A 23,576-nucleotide genomic window follows, 5' to 3' on the forward strand; every position below is an offset into this window, starting at 1 on the left:
CTCTCTCTCTCTCTCTCTCTCTCTCTCTCTCTCTCTCTCTCTCTCTCTCTCTCTCTCTCTCTCTCTGGGTCGAGCACTATTGGACTTTGACTTTGACTTTCGGGGACTATTGGATTTGCAAAGTTCTGCATTCGTATTCGTTCTGCGCCACAACGGGGAGACAGCAATATGCTTTCAGCTGAGGCAACTATGTATGAGGCTTGAATATTATACAGGGTGTCCCATAACTGGTAGAATACTACTAATACCCGTTAAGGGTAGGTAGGCGATGAAATTTGGGACTTAAAGTTTTTCTTTCATTTTTGGATCCGACAATTAGTTTATGACATATTAACTAATTAAGTCAATGGATATCATAGGAATCATAGGTTGTAAGGACTATATAGATGGACATGTAACAACAATTTTTAATGCATTATCTATATAACTTGGATTCACTTCATTTTTTATCTAACCATACAAATGTGGTTGTAGCAACCATAACAATTTTCTCCGTACAACATACCTCTGTCTCTTACTTTTGTCTTCAGCCTCCTCATAAGAATGCATAGCCTGTCTCTGTAAGTCTATGACGTCGATGTTCTCGAAGTCGCATCGTCGACATCGTGACTTCGCGCGATTCTCCCAAAAAAGTGAGAAGTATTCGAGGTGCGTTTATATCCCCCGCCAGGTTTCGTGATGGCCCGACGTTGACAACACCATTGAAAACGTCTAATTAACGCGCTGGACAACGAGCAATTAAGAGCCCGACGTGGCGATTTCGCCGTACAACTGAATCAATTAAGAAAGCCGACGTTCATTACTCGATGTTGCGCGCCTGTGTGTGCGCGCGATGTGTATTATCGTCCTTTACTATTAAAATATATTCGACGCGCCGAAAAAGGGTGGAGCCTGCCTCGACCAATGGGCTGTCGTCGCGTGCCTCGGGTCGTTACGGAACCTGCAAATTGATAAGAATGCATCGTCGTGTACCCTTCGGCCCTTCATTAGCCCTCTCTCGCCCCGTCGACGAAGATGTCGGACGCGATGTACATTTTTATTCGCACCCAGGGCGATTGCCTTATCGCCACAGCGCGCGCGCAATGCGTCTGTTCCCGTCGTCTTTCAAGAGGCCTCGCAATTTGTTTATTCTGTAAAATACGAACCCGATCGTACATATGGAGCTAAGAAAACACTTCTCATGTTCCTTCGAGCTGAAAAATTCGAAGTAGCTCGGATCCGCCGACAATGGAGATTCCTGTCTCCAGAATGTAAAAATGTTAATAGGGAAAAAAGAGAGGAGATGTTTGGAGGGCAGGGGGACTCGATGAAATACGTGGAATCCGGCAAAAAAAATGATTCTTTGGGATCGAAATTGATAGGTGCAGAGAGAAAGACGCGATTAAAACGCAGGGAACAAAGGGAAGGAAGGTTGCGTGGTGATTGAACGAAGTCTCACAAGTACAATAACAACTATTTATTTATAGGTAATAATGCTGAATTACAATGAATACACTTCTTGCCTCGATACTAGATTGTATAAGTCCGGTCGCGCGAAATCGGCGTCGCTAGTCGCCGTCGCCGTGACTCGCAGTGGCGACGACGTTTCTTCCCCATTCCCAACCCCCGCCCCGCACTCGCTCGCTCTTACTCCACGCACGCCAGCCACATCAACCACCCCTCGGGATTCGCAGTCGCTTGTCCCCGAGCGAGAACCACCGTTCGACGATCGTCCCGACATCCGTCGTCTGCAGCGGGATGAAATGGAAGCGATTCGGAAACGATTCGATGTTCTTCTCGGCCTCTACCTAGGTTTGTGCGCGATCGTCGCGGCCGAGCGCCGTCGACGTTGGCTCGTTTCTCGCGTAGAGAAATCGGGTCGAGAGTGAGATGGATAGATCGGTCGTTCTGTCTCGAGCTCGAGAGCTAATTTGTACTATCTGACGTCGGCGAAGGTTCTCACGTCGCGATCGTCGTTGCCGATCTCGAAGGTCCCTCCGGCGGTTCTCGATCGCGAGGAGACGCGGCTACCTGCCCCATGCACTCGCCGATAACCCCCTCGGCTCCCTGCTGTTGCTGCTGCTGCTGCTGCTGCTGCTGCTGCTGCTGCTGCCGCTGCTGCTGCTGCCGCTGCTGCTGCTGCCTTCCCCAGTCAATCGGTAGCGGCGATGGCAAATACGGATCAGCTATCGGTGGTTAAATTCTCGTTTCTCTACGTTTAGCATCGTCTTAACGGGCTTTAGCTGGTACGATACTAGACACTATGATTATGTGAACTTTACAACACAAGAACCTTACGGCAAAAGACTTTGTACATGGATCTTAAATACGGGGGACCGCCCCCCTCCCGGGGAAATATCATCCACGACACTTCCCTCATTCCGCGTCGACACAATCGCCGCGCTCGCAGGTTCCGCCGAAATGTTGCTTGCCTTCCTCTCCCCCCCTCCCTCTGGACCTCTCTTTTTCTATATCTATCTGTTTTTCTCAGCACCGTGGTGATTCTCGACCTTCTGTTCAATCCCCTCTTTTTTGCGCGCTCTGCGTCGTGAGATATTTCACCGGTTTGTCGGGCGGTCAACGCAAACGCGGGGCACACGCAATATGGATTAGACTTACTTGTTTCGGTAGTAACTAAGTTATTTATATAAATAAGGTGTTACGATTTAAGACGCTAGGAGAGAATCCTCCGTTGTTTCCGCTTCCGTCATTTTCTCTCTCTCTCTCTCTCTCTCTCTCTCTCTCTCTCTCTCTCTCTCACACTCTCACTCTCTCTTAAATTCATTCTCTCCTCAGATTCATTTTCTTCTTCTCTCCCTCTCTTTCTCTCTGTCTCTTTTTCGCATACACACCACATACATACACATACAGATACACACTCTCTCTCTCTCTCTTTCTCTTCCTCTCTCTCTCCCTTCTCTCTCTCTCTCTCTCTCTCTCACATACACACACACACTCACGCGCATTCTCATTTTCTCCGCCCGTTCTCTCCCTCGCAGTCTCGCTATGTCCCACGTGCTCTCTCCCTTTCTACCTTTCTCACTGCTTGCGTTTGCTCGTCGCGTCATTCTTTCTCTCTCTCCCTTTCTCTCGTTTTCTATGATACAGCGCTCGAGTCGCGGCTCTGATCCTCGCTCCGCGTCCCGGAATCCAGACGAGGAGAGTCCCGTGTCACACTTCCGGTTCCGCTTCGGGAGCATTTTACAAAAAAGACGGCGCATTCCCGGCGCCTTTGTTGCGAAGCGCGATGCACCGCGCCTTCGTCCGACGAGAGAACGGCGTTTCCGGCTGCCATCGCGATCCGCTCGCGATCGATACGCGCGGCACGGATCGACCGGCGTCGCCGAAGACGCCGGTCCCGGGATGTCGAGCGCCTCGGTCGCGACGAGGGCCCGCGACTCGACATTCGTTTCGCAGTTGGCGATCGGGGTCGCCCCCCGCGTCGCCGCGCGCGGCGACGTATATAATAATATTAATAATGATAATAATACTCGAAATCGGCGCGCCTCGCGATGCGCGCCGGCGACGCGGCGCGCCCGATCGCCGGGATCTTAAAAACGATTAGCTAATTAACTCGCTCGATAATTAGGAGATAGGTACCTCTAGGAACGCATGCACGCGCGCACGCACTCTCCAGCAGTCTTTAGAAATATGCCTCTCTTCTCTCCCGTCCCTCGTCGCTGTCTCTTTCTCTCTCTTTCTCTCAGTATCCGTGTGTACCTGTATGTTCTTCATGTGTGCATGTTATGTGTGTGGATAAGTGTATAGAGCCTTGCCGCCCCCTTCGCCCCCAGACTCCGAAACCCTCTCGATTTCTCCTACTGTCTGCTTGCCTACGATTCCGCGATCGTCTCGGTACCGCGAGAGTCACGCGAATTTCGATCATCACGGATCATTCACAGGTAATCGATGGTACGTAACATACAGAGAACGTTCTCTTTCTTTCTTCTTTCCTCTCTCTCTTTCTCGCTTCATCTCGTCGTCGAACGAACGACGCGACTCTACGATCGCCGCGCACGCGAATTGAGAAATCTCGCGGGAAACGCGGCGCCTGGGTGCAGTCGCGTCGTTGATATGTGTGCGACCGGTCCGCGTTCGAGTCGCTGGACCGATCTTCCCAATTCGCGAGGGCCCCGTTTCGTTCTCCGGCGATGGTCGAAACGAGGTCGGCCCCTCGCGTCGATCCCGCGTCGTGTAAACGCCGCTCGCGCGAAATCGCGTAAAGATCGCTCGATTGTGTCCGGGATTTCAAAGGAGAAAGCACCATCCGCGATATATGAGATATTCTCTTTCTCTCTCCCTCTTTCTCCCCTCCCCCTCCTCTCTCTCTCTCTCTCTCTCTCTCTCTCTCTCGCGACATTCGCGCGCGCATTCATTCGCATTGTCATTCGCCGACCTGTGTGAGTCCCCGCGGACACTCGCGCGAGTCCAGCCGTCACTCGGAGCTACGAGGGTCGTCCTGGTCGGCCGATCCGTACGTCCCTCCTCCGTCATGCGGTCGACCATCTCATCTCGCGCGTCTGTTCTTGAAGATTTTGTTCGTTTCTCGTTGTGTAGGTCCGGCTCTTGGAGTCGCGCCCTCTTCGCCCGATCGATCACTCGCTCCGGCTGTTCGCTGCACGCTCTGCCTGCCCTCGCCTGCCCTCGTCCGGCCTCTTCTAGGTCGCGCTCGTGAACAGAACGGAGTTCTTGTAGTAACCCGTTCGCGACTCTGGAACAGAAAAGCGAGTCGCAGGTGCACTCTGGGAGTCCGTGCTCAACACATTCGATTAACATCGCGCGGTATGACTCTGTCGGGATCGCGATCCTTAATGGGAATACGAGAGGGAGAAAGAAAGAAAGAAAGAAAGAATGAGAAGGAGGACCGTGTCTCGCGAATGAAGATGCGTGCGAGAGATGAATGGTCGTGGGCGTAATTCCGCTATGGAGAGACGCCGGAGATTCGGTAGGTGGCTGCGGCGATTCGTGAAGGTGGACCAGCTGGGTCATTCGATGATCGTTCGTTCGGAAGAGGCGCCGCTCACTAATTATCGTTGGCTCTCGAGACGTAGATGAACGCGAGAGGGACGCGAGGTGGATGAAGAGATGGACGAACCGAGTGGAGAAAAAGGGTGAAAGGGCGGCAGCGGCGGCGGCGGCGGCGGGGGGGAGAGGGAGGGGGACAAGAGAATGGGGTTGGGGGAAGAGAGAGAGAGAGAGAGAGAGAGAGAGAGAGAGAGAGAGAGAAAGAAAGAGTGAGTCGGGTTCTATCTCGCGCGCGCGCACGTTCGTAAATACGAGACCGGCCGAGTCATCGGCCTTAGCGCGCTCCTTTGTGATCGAGCCGCCACTCTACTTTTTATCGAACTGTCGCTTATGATTGAAAATCACTATACGTTAATAGTCCGCGTGATTCGGTTTACTCGTCTCTCCGCGCCCACTATCGTCCCGGACCTCTTCAATCTATACTCGTTCCGGCCCCTTCCACTTTGTTTGACTCAACATGCACGCTTATCATTATCTTCTCCTCTCGCACGCCCGTCAAACGCTCAATAAGGGAGGGAATTTTTGGATAATCCGTGCGCCGATAGAATCACCGAGCGCTCTGCACGCAGTTTCGACCGGTCTCTCGCCGGGAATCCACGCGCATCGCCGTCTACGTGAGAATCAACCTCCTTTTTCTCCACTTTTAAACCGCGATTTTGTCCTCGAGATGCCTCTTACTCAATCTCCTCGAAATTTGTCGGGACTGTTGCGTCACGTTCGACCGCAGGGTTCTTTTATTTAACGAAAGAAAAAAACGCTAATCGCTAGCTAATCATTCTTCTCCACGGGGGGAGAAGCTGCACCGTGCGTTCCCTCTTTCTCGTGACATGAAATCCGCGAGTAATATTGCCGCTTCGTAAAAAGCGCACGGCCGAAATTCGGGAGTTGATTTTGCAAGGACGCTGCCAATTAAGAGCCGACTTGTTAATTCCTTTCGAGAAACCCCCGAGCGGGCGGGCGAAAAACGATTATTTACGTGCAACGTCACGCCGGCCGGGGGCCTTGGAGCATCGAAATCGCGCCACGGATATAGTTTTTGCGCGAGTTGGAAACTTCCTTCGGACAAGTTTCCACGAGGAGCGAGGCCAAGTTTCGAATATGCCGGGGCTATGCCGCTGACGCCGCTGCAAGAACCGCCTCGCCCACCCCTCGAGAGACGCGACCGCCCCTGAAGAGTTTCTAATTAAAGATCCGAACTTTATTCCGTATAGCAAGAAATCGCTCTACGCGCACTGCACGAGAACCGCGCGCTCTCTCCTAATAGAAAGAACTCCACAGCGAGAGAGAGAGAGAGAGAGAGAGAGAAAGAGCAAGAGAGAGAAAGAGAGAGAGAGAGAAATAGAGATAGAGAGAGAGAGGGGAAGGAAGGATGTCTCGCAATAATTCGCGCAGAGTTTTCGCGAAGCAATCGGGGAACAATGATGGGAAAAAAGATGCGAGACAATTTCAAATTCTGCGCAGCGTGCGCACACGCGACAACGTGTACTTGGTGTTTCTACTGAACGCACCTTGAAGAGGAGACTTGACTTGGTCCCTCTCGGCCGCTTGGTGCTGCCGCGATTTTCTCTCCAACTCGAGTTCCTGCACCAGCGATTCTGCGACAGAAAAACATAGGGGAAATTGAGAGGCTAAGTAATGCCATTCGCGACAATATGCTCGACAATGCGCTTGACAATGCGGCTTATGTAATGCAACGCTGACTGGTATAAGGCGCGCGCGCGCGATACAGTCTCGCCGGGATTCTCGACTTAAGATTAATATCGGCGTTCTCGGGTAACGCGGTCCGCTGCCTTCGACGTCGAAGGAATCGCCTCGAGGTGAAGTCCGTCGGCTCGCAACGCACACGCGGGAACGCGCGCGGATTCGACGAGGCGTGAACCACGCGCGCCAAGGATGAAACGGAGCAGTAATTAGTGCAAAACCAGCTACCGTCAGCCGCGCGAAAAGGGGGATGGAAAAGGGACGAGCGGGATAACGGACGAAGGCAGGCGTGAAAGGGCCGCGGGTTTGCTCACTGAATTTCGCAAGGATTAGGGTGAAAACTGGAAAATGTCCCTTTAATGATATCGCGCCGAATTAGCCGGGCACATGCGTCCCGCTCCTGCATGCCGCCTGTCCTCTCGAGCGATTTATGCGGCGAAGCATCTCGTTTCTATTGCCTCTTTTTCCTCTTCCTCGACCCAGAATAGAATGGATCACGAGGCTCAATTTTCAATTCGAGAAAGTAACTCGTATTGCAATAAATAATGGTCGATCTTCGGATAATTGATTTTAACCATCGGCGTTCGATTGACAATCGATAAAGCAGTTTTCGGGACGAATTGTAGATTTAAACTGCAAACTACACTAATTGACATTATCAGAGCAGGTGTCGTGAAACTATTCGGAAAGGAATTATGCTGTTTTCCGTGGAATTGATCAGTCAGAGGATAATAATGGATTATCTGTTCATTATTTAATATGTGCTATTATATTTTAGGAACTGAAATGTGCTATTAAAACATTTCCTGTGTTTTTGGCGAAAATTACTATGTTCCTTAGCAAGATGCATGGAAAAATATTTTAATAAAAATGACGTTAAAATTATATTTTTCCTTGAATATTTTTTGTAAAACTAAACTATACCGGAAATGTAAGTATAAATTACTGTAGAAATAGTCAATTTGACGATCTATATAAAACGTACGATATAAAAAACACTCAATAAATTAAAGTTCAATTAAACATTCAATAAATTAACATTCAAATAAAGTAATTTTATAGTAAAAAGCCAAACAGAATATTTTGAAACAAACATACAAACATACTTTGTAATTTTGTATGGCTGCAATTTTGTATGCTTTAAGGTTACAAAAGTGTTGGTGTAATTTTCACTACAATATTTTTTCCGTGTTCAGACCTTAATAACAATCGATTTTTCCGAAGCATTGTTAGAAGCATATTAAAGTTGAAGAGAAAAAGGATTATATATATATATATATATATATATATATATATATATATATATATATGTGTGTGTATATAAAAGAATTATAATATCTCCGTGTAGAAATCTAAGGAATAATTGAACGATTGGGGAGCTTTCCAAACAGTTTCATAACACCCGCTCAGATCCGAGCGAGAAGAATTTCCATCCCCGACACATAATTACATCTCCGACCAAGAAAAGGGAATTCCTCGTAATCCGTAACACCAGCACCGGGTTCACGGATGAGAATCGCACAAAACGAGAGAGTGAGCGGATTAGGCGGCGGGGGAGTATCGCGTAGCGCGCGACGAAGGGACGCGGATCTGATCGGTAAGCGTGAAATGGCGCCTCCTTGGGCAAAGAGCAATGGTAAAATCCAATTGCGAGGCCATTAAGTCCCGGTTAACCGGCGCTCGCGGACGTGCGAGAGGAGTCGGCATCGGCGTTCTCCGTTCCTCCTCTTTCTTGTCTCGCTCCGTCCCGCTCTGTATATCGTCGGTGCCGGTGCCGGGACTAGAGACGGCGGGGCCGAGATTCCATTATGCTTTGAGCAACAATAGCTGAGGGCTGTTTCGTGGCACGTGGGTGTGAATTCGTGCGTTCGTCAGGGCCGTTATATTCCACGACTTTGGGGCACGAAGCAATGTTTGCGTTTCGCTGAGCCAAATTACCTCTCGCGCCCTTATCCGCGCGCGGGGTGTCGCGTCCCTTTGATATCCAAATGACAATTTAACTGCTCCAGATATAACGCCCGCTCGCTCGGCAAACCGCTCGCCAAGGGTAGGCAGGTTAGCTAAAGGTAGGCAAGCAGATACAGATGAGAGAAGTTGGGGAGAGAAGAGAAGGGATTGTAAGGGAAAGGAAGAGAAAAGATGAGAAGAGAAGGGTGGGCACCTCTTGGGCCGCGAAGAGGCCGATTTGAGGAAAGTTTCTCGAGTCATTCGGAACGATCGAGAGAGAGAACACGCCGCGTTCTTCGCGCTTTTGCTGCGTCGAGCCGAGATAAAGAGCGGGAAAAAGTGATTTGATTGATTGTACGCGTCTTTTTCGGGATTCCCGTCATTTTGTTCCGTCGAAGTGGCTGGAATAACGTCCGCGTCGTCGGGTCCATCGGCGTAAGAAAATGATGTGCACGACGGCGACGACTTGGAAATCCGGATTCGCGATTTCTCGCGGGTATCGTTGCGTGCACGGCGTATCGAATGAAGAAAGAAGGGAGCTGGTCGTTCAATCCCGAGGAAGTCCGCGGCCGGCGTATCTCGAGCGTCCAAGAAGAATGAGCCCGCTAATAGTTTCGCTACCGTCTTACACACCCTGACAAATCGTCCGGACAATGAAAACAATTTCAGGCGAGCCCCGTACGGGCCCTTCGCCGGGCCCTAAACGGTTGGTATTGTGCCACTACATCGCGCGCCATATCGGCCCGGCTTTTTGGGGTGGCGACGCGAGGCGAGGGCCCCTAAAAAAGACGTCCGCTGAAAAAGAAGGGCCCCGAGGCTCGCCCCTCTATGACTCCGCATTTATTCGCACGTAATTAACTCCGGCACAATGCGCCGCGAGGAGGCCACCTTGCCTCCAAGTAGAAGAAGAAAACGAACCGAATCGAAACAGAGAACGGCGGACAGAGAGAGTAGAATAGAGGAAGAGAGAGAGAGAGAGAAAGAGTGAACGCGCGAGAGAGGAACACGGCCGCGTCTGAAATTCCGCAAGAACTGGAAAAACTCTCGCATTGTTCGTCTCGGGAACGAGAATTCGCGTTCGCTTGTACGAACTTCATTATTGCAGCGGCATCGTGCGCGACGGAGGCAGAGAGTCCCTTGCTGAAATCCAGTCCGACGAGGAGACTCTTTGCTCCTGCGGCCTGGAGAGGAGAGTGCGCGAAAAACATCAGTAATTCGCGATTGATAAGCGCTCGCTCGCTCGTTCGCGCGAACTCTTCCCTCCATGCACGGAAGTTTTTGCGATCGCGAGTTGCCACATCGATCGCGAACCCTCCTCTGCCTGATCCTCCACGAGGCGACGTCCTTGGGATTTAACCGAGTCCGCCGGCGATGCCGGATATCGAATATAACCGTCAGCGTGATGAGTGCGCTCGACGTGTTTCTTGCGCGAACGACGAAAAAGGCAATTTAAGTATCACATCGGAACGGCGGTAATTGGTTGAATACTCTCTCGCTCTCTCGAGGATCACGAGCCGAGGGTTGGCGACGTTTCGCCAGCCAGAAAAGGACACACGGCGGCTGCGGGGAGGAGGAGACGAGGGAACGCGGTTGAACGCGGGGGCAGCCAGAGGGTTGATTTCGTGTAGCGCGTCGCGTTTTTAATGCTCTGATCTTTATGTAAAGCAGACGAGAGAGGATCTCCTCCCGAAAGGCGGCGGGGACCAGCAGACAAGGAGGGCAGGTGGGGTGAACGGATGACGCGGATAGGGGAGGAAGGAGGGGGGATAGGCGCTTGAGCGTCAAGCCGACCGTGAAATTGTATGAATCAAGGAGCCGCACGAAGTAACGCGGAGACACAAAAAGCGGAGGAACCGGGAAGACAGAGAAAGAGATGGAGGAATAGGTGGAGGCGGGACAGGGGAGGAATGCCGCGATATTCGTGGCTTTCTTCTTCCCTTCGGCGCTTTCGAATCGCGAGACTCTTGTAATTTCAAATTTCCGCCGTCTGCGATCATACGCGCTTCTTCTCCTCCCATCCCTCAGCTGACTACCCCTTTTTGTGCTTCTTTGCATATCGCGAAATCGTAACAAACATCGCGCTAGGGGTGGAGAGAATCTTGTCTCTCCTCGGGAAGCCCTCGTCCTTGACTGGAAACACGCGGGAGAGAGAGAGGCAGGATCTCGAAGTCCTTCGGCGCGATACAAACGCGACGTTAATTCGCGGTTCGGTCGACTTGTGTCGATAAAGCCCCTCGGCGACGTCGTCAATGTCGTTTGAAAAAAGCGCCTATCTAGGGCGATCAATGGGACTCGGTAATTGTTCTTTTTTCCCGCGCGTAAATCTCTCTCTTCAGTATGCCATTCGTGTCGAAGCGCGCCCCGGTAACGAATTTAATCCCCTCGCAATCCGCGCGCGCCTTCCGATCGACACCCGCGGCGGTGCAAGATCAGAAGTCAGGGGCAGAACTGCCTATCGCTCTCTCTTTTTCTTTCCCCCCCTCTCTCTCTCTCTCTCTCTCTCTCAATGATTTGATTAAACAGAAGATGAAAAACAGCGAGAATTAGAGAGGGATGAAACAAGAAGATGCGCTGGCATAGGACCGATTTAAATTACGAAAATTTTAACTGCCAGTGAGCTTCAGGCTCTAGTGCGGTTCGCGAAGCGTGAATTTCACGGTTGATTCTTTCGCCAATATATATCAAGGACCAAACGAAGGTACGACTGAAAAATTCAGGTGCCTGAGGCTGCTCGACTCTATAACAAGAGATAGCACTTTGCACTTGTCCCCGCGTAATAATTGATTTATTCCAGTATATTCCAGTGATCACACGATTGCTATTGCGCCGCTCAAGTGAATCACAATGACGACAAATTGGATTACGTGAACGTTGAGTCAGGGGGACGTGTGTCGGCCGTCGTTCAACTTGAAAAACGTTACGTATCCAGATCGATCTATCCACGACAGCCATTCGCGGACACGCTGATTTTTCGCGACGCGTGAAGAAACGGCGGCGAGGGCAGAAGGAAACTCCCCGGCGAAGTCGTAGCTCGTAATCGCCGCGCGGGGAGGGTCTGGCAACAACCCCAATATTCCTGACAACACCTACTCACACCGCCAGCCACGACCACGCGAGCTACCATCGCGTACAGATAGAAACTCTACCTTTCCGCCCTTCTATCCCCGCCGCCGTCGCCCGCCCTACCCGATTTCTCCTGTCTCGGCTTGTTCGCCGGAAAACCACGTCGTGCCTCGTGGATATATTCAGGGCGAGGGACGTTTTCAAGCCCTCCGCGTCCTGCCCTCCGCCCTGCCCTCGCCCTACCGCCGCCCTGCCGCCCACGTCGACGCGTCGGCTTCCTTCGGCCTTTATATTGCTCGTACACACGCGTCACGCTTTATCACTCTTGCGGGGTTATTGTCTTTCGCGTAATGGTCTACGCACGTGTACGCACAGGTGCGACGCTCGCATTTTCTCGCGTGGGCGGCTGGAAAGCTGGAAATAATCCGGCGTGCACGCGTTCGCGTAGTCGTCGACAGAAAGAGCCGCTTGTAGTCGTCGTCGTCGTCGTCGTCATCATCGTCGTCATCGTCATTGTCGTTCCTGTCGTCGTCGTCGTCGTCGTCGTTGTTGTCATTTTTCTTCCCGAGGCGATACGCTTGATTTGCGAGAGTGAAGTTTAAAACTTTTTACTACTCTCGCGCGGTAAAGAGTGTTAGATTTTTGTTTTGGTTTGCAGAGCGCTGCAGTGTCCAAGGTTAATTCATTCGTGGATGCGCCTGTATATACGCGACGCGTATAAAGACTAAAGAGTTTAACGTTGAAGGACGTTACTACAACCGTAGTTGCCGCATGCTGATGTTGCTCTCGCGCGAGGACGCGTCGATAAAAAATAATATCGGCGCGCCGCCACCGTGTTCCGATCTGTCGGCCAGCCGTTCGGCTGGCTGGCTGGGGCTGGCTGGCTATCGCGATTACTCCCATTCCGAATAATTCCCAAAGACTCGCGTCCATCAAATATTAATGCCCGCGTGGCGATTTAGAGTGATTGCGGTCGCAGGGTGGATGAAGGTACGGTGCACACCGCGGAGCAATCTCGCAAAGTCGGTGTGGGTGTGTTCGAGCGTGCCACGTCTTCGTGCGGTGGAAGAAGCACGTTTCGAGCGGCAGAGGAAGAGAAGTGGAGGAAACGGGAAAGGAGAGGGGGGAATAAACGATAGAGACGGCGAAGCTGAAGAGACGATGGGTGCGAGCGGGAGAATGGCAGGAGGGACGAAGTAAGAAGGCGGCGAGGAAGAGAGAAAGCGAGAGTGCTGCAAATCGGAAGGGAGGCAGGACAGAGGCACGGCTAGAGTGAAAGAGAGGAAGAGAGAGAAAGAGAGAAAGGGGCGGAAGGGGAAGGAGGAGGTTATGGTTGCTGCGAAATTATTGCATATAGTCTGAATATTAAAGCGTGGCGGAGTGCTTCGTCGTGCTCCGCGGATGGTGGACGTGGAGGAATCGCGCGTCGTGCATACGCGCACGCACACACGTACACGCGGCCGTGGTATGCATGTACGTGTACGCACGAGAGAGAAAGGGAGGAAGAGGGCAACGATGCGAGGAGGGGGACAGGGGGCTGGAGGAGGTTTAAGGGAAGCGCGGAGGGAACGAGCGCGAGTGGAAGAAGGAGGGAGGACAGGTAACGCCACCGAGAGCCGCGGTGGCCGCCGGGGAAATTACGGCTCCTTCCTTACTTGCGAGAGATGTGCATAAACTCTGCATTACACCCAGTGGCGCTCATGTGAGTTACGTGAGACTGAGAGTATGTGTACGCGGGACCGCGCGTAGTCGATCGGTCGGCAGATCGCAAGAGAAGTGACGCGCAACGCCGTTGCCACCGAACAGGAGGATCTCTCCCTCCTTTTCTCTTTAGAAAGGGTCACTCGCGTACGAATACCTGTAATGACGGTCAAGGCTCGGGGGAGATCGGCTGAAGGGCGATATCTCGTTTCAAAGATGAACCTTGAAGAGCCGATCTCGAAGTCTCGTCCAGTACGCCATCGACAGGCTGCCAACGCGCGACATAGAGCGCGAATTTCAGCCCGTTGCGGTATACGTCGCGACGATGTCGGTCGTAGCGTATTGAAACTACACGGGAGAGAAGAGAAAGAGAGGGAGAGAGGAAGAGCGAGACGCGTTCCTTCCTTCGCTCGACCACGCGGCGGGAATGAGAGCCACCGCTCGTATAGAATGCATGACTCGAAGACGCGGCGGCGGCCCCGAGGTTCCCTCAGTGGCGTAAGTACCCACCTCAGACGACGTTACATCGAACTACCTCTTTCCCCGTGTTCCCTCTCGATAGCCACCCCCTCCCTCCCTCGCAGCTACCGCTACGCGCGCGCTGTCTCTCCTCCCCGCGCGTCACCCCCGTCTAAATCTCCGTTGTTTATTGCAAATGGATTCCGCATCATGATGCTCGGGTGGCTGCGGGCCACCCTATTCAAATACCTCGTGTTTCCTCGTCAGGGCCAACTCGGTTCCCTTGCCCACCCCCGCTGTGTTTCTCCGTTCTCCTCTCCCACCCTCTCTTCTCGTGCACGGGGTTGTTATTGCCGGCGGCGTGATTGCTCTCGCTCGAGATCTTTCGAATAATTTACTTTGCACGATACCACCACGACACACACCTCCTCCTCCGCGCCATCGTCTCCCTCGCCCTCGGGCTCGATCTCCTCTTTTTCTCTTCCATTTCCCTTCCTCTACCGGAGAGAAAGAGGTATCCCTCTCTCGTTCTTCTCTCACTCTCTCTCTTTTTTTTTCCTTTTTGCTGGGGTAATCGAGGATCGAGAGCACTCGGCCGGAAGATCAGAAAAATTGAGTGGATCCTAATACGGGAACGCGATTATCCGAATTAGCGGATCCCGCCGCGGGTTCTGGGCCGATCTTCATCGCCTCCTCTCCCCGTTCCGCCTGACCTCTCGAGTTTCTAACACGCGATTGCTACTTTCTCGAATTGCCGCATACGTTGCAATGAGGTGAGTAGCACGGACTAGCCGCGCTGCTCCTCGGATCATTTCATTCTCTTTCTCTCTCTCTCTCTCTCTCTCTCTCTCTCTCGTCGAGCAACTTTCGCCTTTTTGGGTTCTTTCCGGACGGTCAGAGTTGGCTATTTCGCCGGTAGACACGGGAAGTCGAATCGGGGATGTAACTCATGAGTGAAACTCGGGAAACGGGACGCGAGTCCATCATTGTGATCGGCACACTCGCGACAAAAACGCGATATCGGAAAGGAAGAGACGACGTTGGCAGCGGCGGCAGCATAGTGGCGGAGGGAACGATATACGGTAGCTTGGGATTTTCTGTTAACATGTTAAGCGGCTTGAGTATCGCCGGCGCATTTTTCCGACTTGGATCCGCGCAGCCGTGCGCCGCGAAGAACAGCGTGGGAAACTGCATCGACGGCGAGAAACGGAACGGAGGATCTCTCTCGTCGGGTTACGACGAGGGCGAAGGGTAGCGTGCCGTTGTGCTGAGAGAGAGAGGAAGAGAGAGAGAGAGACTGACCTTGGTAGTTTTGCCAGAAGGCCGACGCCTGGCTGCCAATGAGATCCAGCCCGTATCCCCATGCGGGCTTCTCCGGCGTCGACGGTTGCTGAGAAGGACGCGGCACTTGCGCCTCCCGGTACTGCTGAGCCGCTGCCTGTTGCTGCTGAAGGGGTTGCTGCGGCGGCTGTTGCTGCGAGGGCTGCTGCTGCGACTGGGAATGCACCGGGCTAGCCTCCGGCGGCTCCGAACTCGTGCGCGCTTCCGCCGTGACGTTCTCTGCGTCATAGAGATAGCAGTCGCTCGATTATCGCGCTGCCCGTCACGACGACATATCCGTCTCTATGAACCGTTCCTCGACGCGGCGTTCGGAGGTGCATCGACACTCCCAATCGCCACGGCGAGCAAAGGACCCAGGTAGTGAGGCAAATCTCGCACGCTCGACAAGGAGAGAGACAGAGAGAGAAAAAGAGAGAGGGAAAAATAGAAAAAAAGATAGAGACGTTATAAAGTACGCGAGAATAAACGCCAGAGTTCGAACACGCGTCGGTGGCAAAGTAAGGCTCGTCAGCAGGCCGTAAAATACCGTAACCGTAGCACCGTCTGTGCTGACTCACCCCGACTCGCGCGACGCCAGTGTTGGAGCGACTTGTCGTTTGATTCGAAATTAGTATCGCGACTCTGGATCTGACAGGGTTAATCAGCGGTACCGAAATGACGACGACGACGACGACGACGACGACGACGACGACGACGGCGGCGGCGGTAGTGGCGACGACGATGACAGTGGCGATGGCGATGGCGGCGATAGTAGCGACGGCAGCAGCAGCAACAGCAGCGGCAGCGGCAGCAACGGAGGTAAAACACGAAAACAACGTGGTGGATGAGGAACCGGTGAAGGGAGGAGGGGGGAGAAGGTGCCGGTGAGGGTGGAGAGGAAATGGGAGCCAGCATGAAACATTATATCGGGAATAAGAGATTTCACTTAAAGGGTTTCGCGTTCGAGTTTTGGTAGTGACAGGGAAGAGGGGTGGCGTGCCGCTTGTTGCTGCTACTTCTACTGCCGGAGGAGGATCACGGACGGGGGGAGACGAGAGACAGGGGGGAGTGCGAGACGCGCGGTGCCTAGTCACAAGATGCCACAGGAGGGTGACCGGGGGAGAAGGGTGACGCGGGGGAGAAGGCTGCCATCAGCCAGCCGACGACGGAGAGGGATTGCACCGCCGGCAGGGGGATAAGTAAGGAATCATATTCTGCCGGGTGTCAGGCTGTTTGCTCTGCCTCGGCGTATTAATTAATTTATTCCGAGATCACCAGTGGCCCCGGGGCTCTTAACGGAGAAACTAGCGACGAGCTCGCGAAATCCCGAGAAAACCCGTCCATTTGCAGCCGCGATAGTCCCTCTCTCTCTCTCTCTCTCTCTCTCTCTCTCTCTCTTTGCCTCTCTTGTTCTCTCTTTCGCGTCTTTCTCCTCCTCCGTCTCTCTTGGCGTTTAATCTGAACGTGCTGCAAAGATCGGCGATTATCGTTGTCTATTGCGACACAAGTTAAGGAAGATTGTCGCGCAGTGTTCTCTTGATACGATAATAATCGATCTCAGCAATACTTCACCGCGATCGGTGATCTCGGTGATTCCTTCGTGAGTATTTCTACACGGACGGGGTGTACAAATATTTGTTGTACGTACCGGTGATCGCTCTGACTTGCTCGGAGGATGCCCCCGTGGCTTTGAGCGCCTCCTCCAACTGTGTGCGCCTCTTGACCTCCAGGTCCAGCTGCTCCTGCAGCCGTTTCCTCGCTCTCCGTTCCTTCTTTAACCGTTTCTGGTAGACCACTGTAAACAGAAAGCAGTGACGCGAACTGAGCGCGAGTCGCAACGTTGGTACGCGGTTTGCATCGGCAAAAATCGTCGCGGCGCGCGTGTCGAGATCTCGTCGAGGTGTAAGACCTGATGACGGAGAACACGCGCCAAATTCGCGCTCTGACCGTCCTCGTCCCCCAGGTGGCGGAACCCCGGCGTGGTCAAAGTCCGATGGAATTATCCTGGCGTATCATTCTACCGCGGGGGGCTTCACACCGAGCGCGGCGGGCCCCAAAACTCAAAGTACACGTCTAAGCGGGGGTCCGATCGTCTCGTCAGCTACCGTGCGGATCCGACGGTAGCCGGCCGAGTCGGACGCCCGACTCGAATCGTTCATCGATTCTTCAGTGAGAGTCACGCCGCTAAAAAGATACCGGGGGTTTGAAGATATCGGACCAGCGCGCGCGTGTTCGCTTTATATATGAACGCTCAGCGCGAGAGCGTGAATATACTCTCTAAAGAGTTAGGCCGAATTTAACGACTCATTTTGCGGCACTTGAAATCTTAAATTATTTTTTGGTAAAATTGTAGCTGTTCGTAATCAAAGATATACAAAGTGTTAAAGTGATGCGCCTTGTCATTTGGGAGAAAATGGCCCAACAGCTAGCAGAATTGGCCTATTTTGCTGGTCACAGCGGGATCAATCGACGATTAAGTTGGTCGGAGTTTGGTAAAAGTTACTCTAAATTTATAAATATTATTAGCATTTATAATACGTACTATATTTTATTGATAAAGACTTTTATCTCTTTCATTTCTTTCAACATTTCCTATGCATTTTCTGTAAGAGTTCTAACGATGCCATTTATTTTGACAGAATACGTATCCTTTTGCGCCATTTTCTCCCAAATGGTGAGACACATCATTTTGACATGTATATATCTTTAAACTATTCATGAATAGCTACAATTTTGTAAACAAATAATTTAAGATTTCGAATGCCACAAAATGAAGAGCTAAAAGCTCGTAAGACCTTGGCCGCTTTCTTTTTCGCGATGAATTTTTGCTCAAAACGAATAAAGAGTAGCAGTATTCTCATTCGAGGTGATAGTGAAAATATTGCCACTCGAAATGAAAAGAGAAAATGTCTCGTTCATTAGAATGGATTCTGACTCAATGTGAGCGAATGTTTCAATCGATTTCCAGCATACAAAATTTCTTGAGATATAATTGGTATCCCAGCTTGATTTCCTAAAATAATGATGGGTTTAGAAGTGCTTAGAAATGTAATGTTTCAAACGCGCGATTCTTTAAGTGGGGAAGCCCAAAATTTTCCCAAATGTTTTCTTCATTTTACATTAGAACTAGATATGAAAATGTTGATGCGTTCAATAAAATGCTAAAGGTATCTTATAAATTTTTGACAAATATTTTATTTGTCGATTTTTATTCCATTAAATACAATAATTGATGTAAAAATTTGATTCCCAATTTCACAGTGGAGTAACCAATTTTGGGACAAGTTTAGGAATTCTAATCAATGAAAATCAATGCTGCATCCGGTAAAATCTTGGAAAATTTCCTTGCGGGTTAAAGCGAATATGTTTCTGCGACGGTAGAGTACACTCGTTTGTGAAACGGTTTCAACACCTTTTGGGATATCTCCACAAACGCATCCGACATTTAATTTAAGAACGTGTTTTACGAGTTACTTAAAATCAAATTCTCCCATTCGACGTCGGGTTGCGGGCGCGAAGTGCGTCGAAGAAAATTTGTTGAAACCATTTCGCAAACGGGCGTACATCAGATTTATTCTTGAATTCATCTGTCATGAGTAGATGATAAATTGTATATAAATTGTATGAAAAATAATACAATAAATTAATCAATGAGAAATATGAGTTACACGAAGAATCGCTCGAATTGGAGTGATGGCCGTAAGACAAGATTAGTTGTGACAGCAGAGGAGAGGAAGAGACAGACAGTTCATTATTTAGCGTTTTCATCGATGATGCGTGCTACAAATGTCGACGTGTTCTTACGTGTCGCAAAATATACAAGATTTTATAGCACCGTGTTTTATCCACAATTAGTTTGACGAGGCAGAGAGGCGGCGCATAATATGGAGCGCACGGTCCGATTGACGGATTCGCAATCTACCGTAAAATTTCTCGCCTCGTGCACCGCTCAAGATCGCGCGTCACGCGGCACCGATTGCGCTCCAGAGAGCTTGTTGTCGGTCGCGGGCGCTGCGACACTGTGGGTAGCTCATTATTCGTTGTTTTCGCGCCGATCATCCGTCCGTCACCACACCCTCTGAGACTCGCCTTCTGCATTTTCGCAGTCTCGCTCTGCGCGTCGCCGACGCGGTACGCAAAGTCAATCCAGCGTGATGCGTACGCACAAATTTGCGTTCGAACTTGCAGACACACACACGCGCGCACACGCACAGGTACACGTAAGAGAGCGCGCATTCGACACGGCGACGGGTCGTGTACGGGGCCCGATGCGCTCGTACACGCAGGCCGATCAGTTTGATCGGTCGAGTCCCGTGTCGGCGTCTTTGAGCGGCTTTCTCCCTCTGCCCGCTTTAATTATTTTCCGTCATTGTGAGCCGCCGCGTCCGGCCATTGTATCTTCGCCGGGCGCATCCCGGCCCTCGACACTTTCGACTCGATCTCTCGCGAACTCCGGCTTTGTTGTCGACGGTCCTGCCTTGATCGCTCGGATCCTCGTCGCGATCCGAGTTCGACGAATAATGGCGCAGCGCGTTCGTCAGTTCGTTCGTTCGTTCGTTCGTTCGTTCGTTCGTTCGTCTGACCGTCGGTCGAGACGTTGACCGGTTCTTGCGCGCGTTCGATTCCCGCGAAAAAGTACCTCGGGGGCAAAAAGATTAGGTCTCGATCGGGAGAGCGCCGCCCGCTCGATTCGGCCCCAACGAACCCGGGAACCCTCCCGGGATGATATTGGCAGGCACAACGGTCCGCGCAGAAATTTCCCAAGATTTTTCCAGATGCAGCACGGATTCTTTCTGATCTGAACATCCAAATTTGTCCTAAAATTCGTTATCCCACATCTGCAATATTAATTGGTAGTCCCATTCTTGTTCTAAATATGATTTTCTGTTTAGGATTGAAACAGAAATACTACAGAAACACGTTTTTTCAGTCGATAATATCGGTATATTTTTATGGTATCAAGTAGGAAATATTATTTTTATGCCAATTATTGTTTCGATAAAATAAAATATGAAGAGATGAAACATTTTTAAAACGCTCTATGTATTTTTCACTCTATAACAAAATTATTTAAAAAGTCAAGTTTAATTCAATTTTAACGTAAAACCAGCAAAAAATATTAAAAAAACTTTAGGTTTCCATACTTGGGAAACATCACACTTCACCAGAACTCATAATTATTTTGGGAAACCATACTGAATCCCAATTTGTATCCAGTCCAAAAAATTTTCTGTACGGGGGATGTCGCACATTTAAGATTGACGATCCGCGAAAAGAAAGTCGTGTCATCCTTTCTCGAGTTGGAGTATCGTATCCGAGAGGTCTGTTTGATTTCCCCTTTCTTTTTGTCGACGTCAACAATACGCGATATATCCACGCGCGTGTACGTCGGTTGGTTTCTCCGCGCTTGGTCGAGCGACGCAGCGAGATGGATCTGTCGCGATTCCTCTCGAAGGCAACTCTCGGCGGAAGACGGTAGCTGCTCGCGTTCTCGGCTCAACATTACCCTACCCTGACAGGTAAGACGGTAGCGCGAGGCGTAGGTACCACGTCGCCGTGGGCGTCTTCGAGTACGACGACATTACCTTCCCTCGCGCGCGCTGCCGTACAGCATGGAGATTAGGCACGCGGCTTTAATCGCCCTACTCGCGTCATTTCTGGAACGGTAATCAGAGATCATATTGCTGCCGTGGAAGTAAATCGTCGAGCTCGCGCAAAGGCATCCATCCACTTTAGATGCAAATGTATTTCTTATTCGGCCACCGGCATCGCGCGAGAGTATCATACTTGTTCTCGAGTCGCTGCGAGTGCGATCAGACTCGTCACGGCGAGCGCAAGACGACGACGACGACGTCGTCGTCGTCGTCGTTGTTCCAGTCACTCCTGCGACCTCTGCGAAACTGGACGCGCCGTGATCTCGACGCGGTCGAGAGCGCGAGCGTTGTCGCGACTCGCGAAGGTGCGAAACAACGGCGGATGCCATCGACTCTGTGGTCGTAGCCACAGGTATCGCGATCCTATCGATCCCGTCTCGCAGGTGGCCACCGGTTGAGCATCACTGATACGTGATTGATTCCCGGCAGACAAGGCGCAGACAACCCCTTCGTCCCCTCTACCTCTTCACCATGGCCGTGCCCCTCCTTTTCTTCCCTGCCTATACCTCTCCATCTCCCTCTCGTGCACTCTTCTCCTTATCCACTTTGGCATAACGCGCCTCCGAGACGTTTCTCTTCGTTCCTTTTCTTTCGCTCTCTCTCCGCCGGTGTTTCGTCTCCTTTACCTTCTCTCTCTCCTCTTTCTTTCTCTCTCTCTCTCTCTCTCTCTCTCTCTTACGCGAAGCGAAACAAGGGTGGAGAGAAAGTGGGAGAGGGTGGGGGCGGGAGATGAGGGGGGGGAGGCGCGGAGGGAAGGAGGTTGAGGGACGGCGGCAAGGAGGAAGAAGGGGGCAGACTTCTCAGTGACGGGAGGGGCGGTGAGGAACGGGGAGAGAGGAGGAGAGAGAGAGAAAGAGAGAGAGAGAGAGAGAGAGAGAGAGAGAGACAGAGAGAGAGAGAGACAGAGAGAGCGAGAGAGAGAGAACAGCGCCGGGGTACGGGGGGACAGCATTATGATGCAAAGATGGCGCGGCGGCGGCACCCTAGAATTAGCTCGAGCACTCGCCATTGGCCGCTCAGCAAACCACTCCTTCGGTAACAACCGACTGCATACGTTGCATACTAAGGATACACGCGAGCCGGCAAAGAATTGCCCCGAATGGGGCTGCTCTCTTGGGTCCGACGTCGTCCACCTACGGTGCCAGCCAGGACGAAGGCTGTATCGCGCTCTTCTACCTTGCCCAAATCGCGACGAAGGACGAACCTTTCCTTTTTTTTCCTCGATGCTCGGACAGTTGCGTGAGGACCTCGCGCCGCTGGTCCCCCCACGGTTGGTAAATTTAGACACGGTACCCTCGTACATTGTAAGCCGATGGTCGGTTACGTTGTTTCGATTTTTGCTGAAACGCGCAGCCCAGGTGGGAACACTTCCCTTTTCTCCTCCACCTCATTTCACCCTCCTCGCAATTGTCCGTGACTGCTGTCCTCGTCATTTGTATTGCGCGATCGCACGGGTGGTCCGGCTAACAGCCCGAGAGGGAGAAGGTCGACCGTCCGTCTTCCCGAGCGACAAACGCGTGGATCGCGTCGTTTCGCAGGCGTTATTAATCGAATCGGCGCGCAAGGGCCGCGCAAACTCGACAGAAAACGCCGACACGGTGTGTTCCTCGAAAGGTACCAATCGAGCGGCGGCGGCGGCGGCGACGACGACGACAGCGGGTCGTAGATCGACGAGGAGGAACTGGTAATTTGATGCTGGCGGATACGAGAGATTGCACGGGCCCAGGATAGTGTTGAAGATAGCTGGGCGCGGATGATGCTGCGCGCGGGGGTCTAAGGTTAGGGATGATTCCAGAGTCACGGTCGCACGATCTCGCTCTCGCTCCGACGAGACGCGAATACCGCGGACAATACTTGGTCAGCCGCGAAAAACGCTCCACGACTTGTCTCTCTCTTTTCCTCTTCTTCTTCCTCCTCTTCGTCGTCATCTTGCTCCTCTCGGTGCTCGTCGGACTTTTTGCACGTTACCTTGGGTGTAACTGCGACGTAACTTCTTTCCCGGCCAAATCGAGTCGTGCCGAAGTTCTCGTGGTCGTTGGAAGCGCTGCTGGTAAGCCAGCGTATCGGCATCATTAGCCGAACGTTTCGACGCAACGCCACCCTTCGCCTCGCATTTCCGTGAACATTGAAGGAGAAAACCTCTCTTTCTCTCTCTTTCTGCTTGAGTAGGCACTCTCTCGCGAACGGAACAGTCTCATCCGTGCGTATCCGCTTCTTATGTATCTCGCTCGATCTTAATTGGTCTCAAGCGCGTGTAATCGTCGTATGTCATCCAATGTTCCACGCTCGTGCTTTCAACATGCCGTCCAACGATCCATCAGATCCATCTATCTGCATCTATACTCGATTATCGTTCTAACAGTATTTTCACTGGTACCACGTAAAGCCTCGCGGCCACTTTAGTTCGCCGAGATCGTGCGCGCACTCGTGCATACTCGGGGATGACATCGACGATTACGCAAAACGCGTAAGAAGGGGAAGAAATTCGCGGTCGGTCATGAAACCAGAGCCGGCGCGAGTCAGATTCGGAGATCGGGCCTCGACGTGGCAGATAGCTGAAACGTGCATCAGGCCGCGACGAAGGGGAGAACAGGAGACACACGAGAGCAGCGAGAGCGAGAAAATGAAACAAAGCTGAGGGAGACAGAGGGAAAGAAGAGAGAGAGAGAGAGAGAGAGAGAGAGAGAGAGAGAGAGAGAGAGAGAGAGAGAGAGAGAGAGAGAGAGA

General features: G+C 51.7%; 2 protein-coding genes across 2 annotated transcripts in view; one reads left to right on the top strand and one right to left on the bottom strand.

The window, feature by feature from the left end:
- LOC116849084 (1-phosphatidylinositol 4,5-bisphosphate phosphodiesterase classes I and II) overlaps positions 1 to 23,576 on the top strand; it is a 283,574-nt gene that overhangs the window by 130,223 nt on the left and 129,775 nt on the right. The window lies entirely within an intron of this gene.
- LOC116849089 (dachshund homolog 2) overlaps positions 2,806 to 23,576 on the bottom strand; it is a 287,082-nt gene continuing 266,311 nt past the window's right edge. The window contains exons 9-12 of the mRNA XM_032825882.1: positions 16,844 to 16,990; positions 15,178 to 15,435; positions 6,513 to 6,599; positions 2,806 to 4,690 (exon numbers count right to left, since the gene is read on the bottom strand). Coding sequence (XP_032681773.1) covers positions 4,638 to 4,690; positions 6,513 to 6,599; positions 15,178 to 15,435; positions 16,844 to 16,990 — 545 coding nt within the window. The 3' untranslated portion in view covers positions 2,806 to 4,637. The remainder of the gene's footprint in view (positions 4,691 to 6,512; positions 6,600 to 15,177; positions 15,436 to 16,843; positions 16,991 to 23,576) is intronic.

This window comes from Odontomachus brunneus, unplaced genomic scaffold, assembly GCF_010583005.1.
Source record: "Odontomachus brunneus isolate Ranch 3 - 2012 unplaced genomic scaffold, Obru_v1 Obru_scaffold_106, whole genome shotgun sequence".
NCBI classification, from domain to species: Eukaryota; Metazoa; Arthropoda; class Insecta; order Hymenoptera; family Formicidae; genus Odontomachus; species Odontomachus brunneus.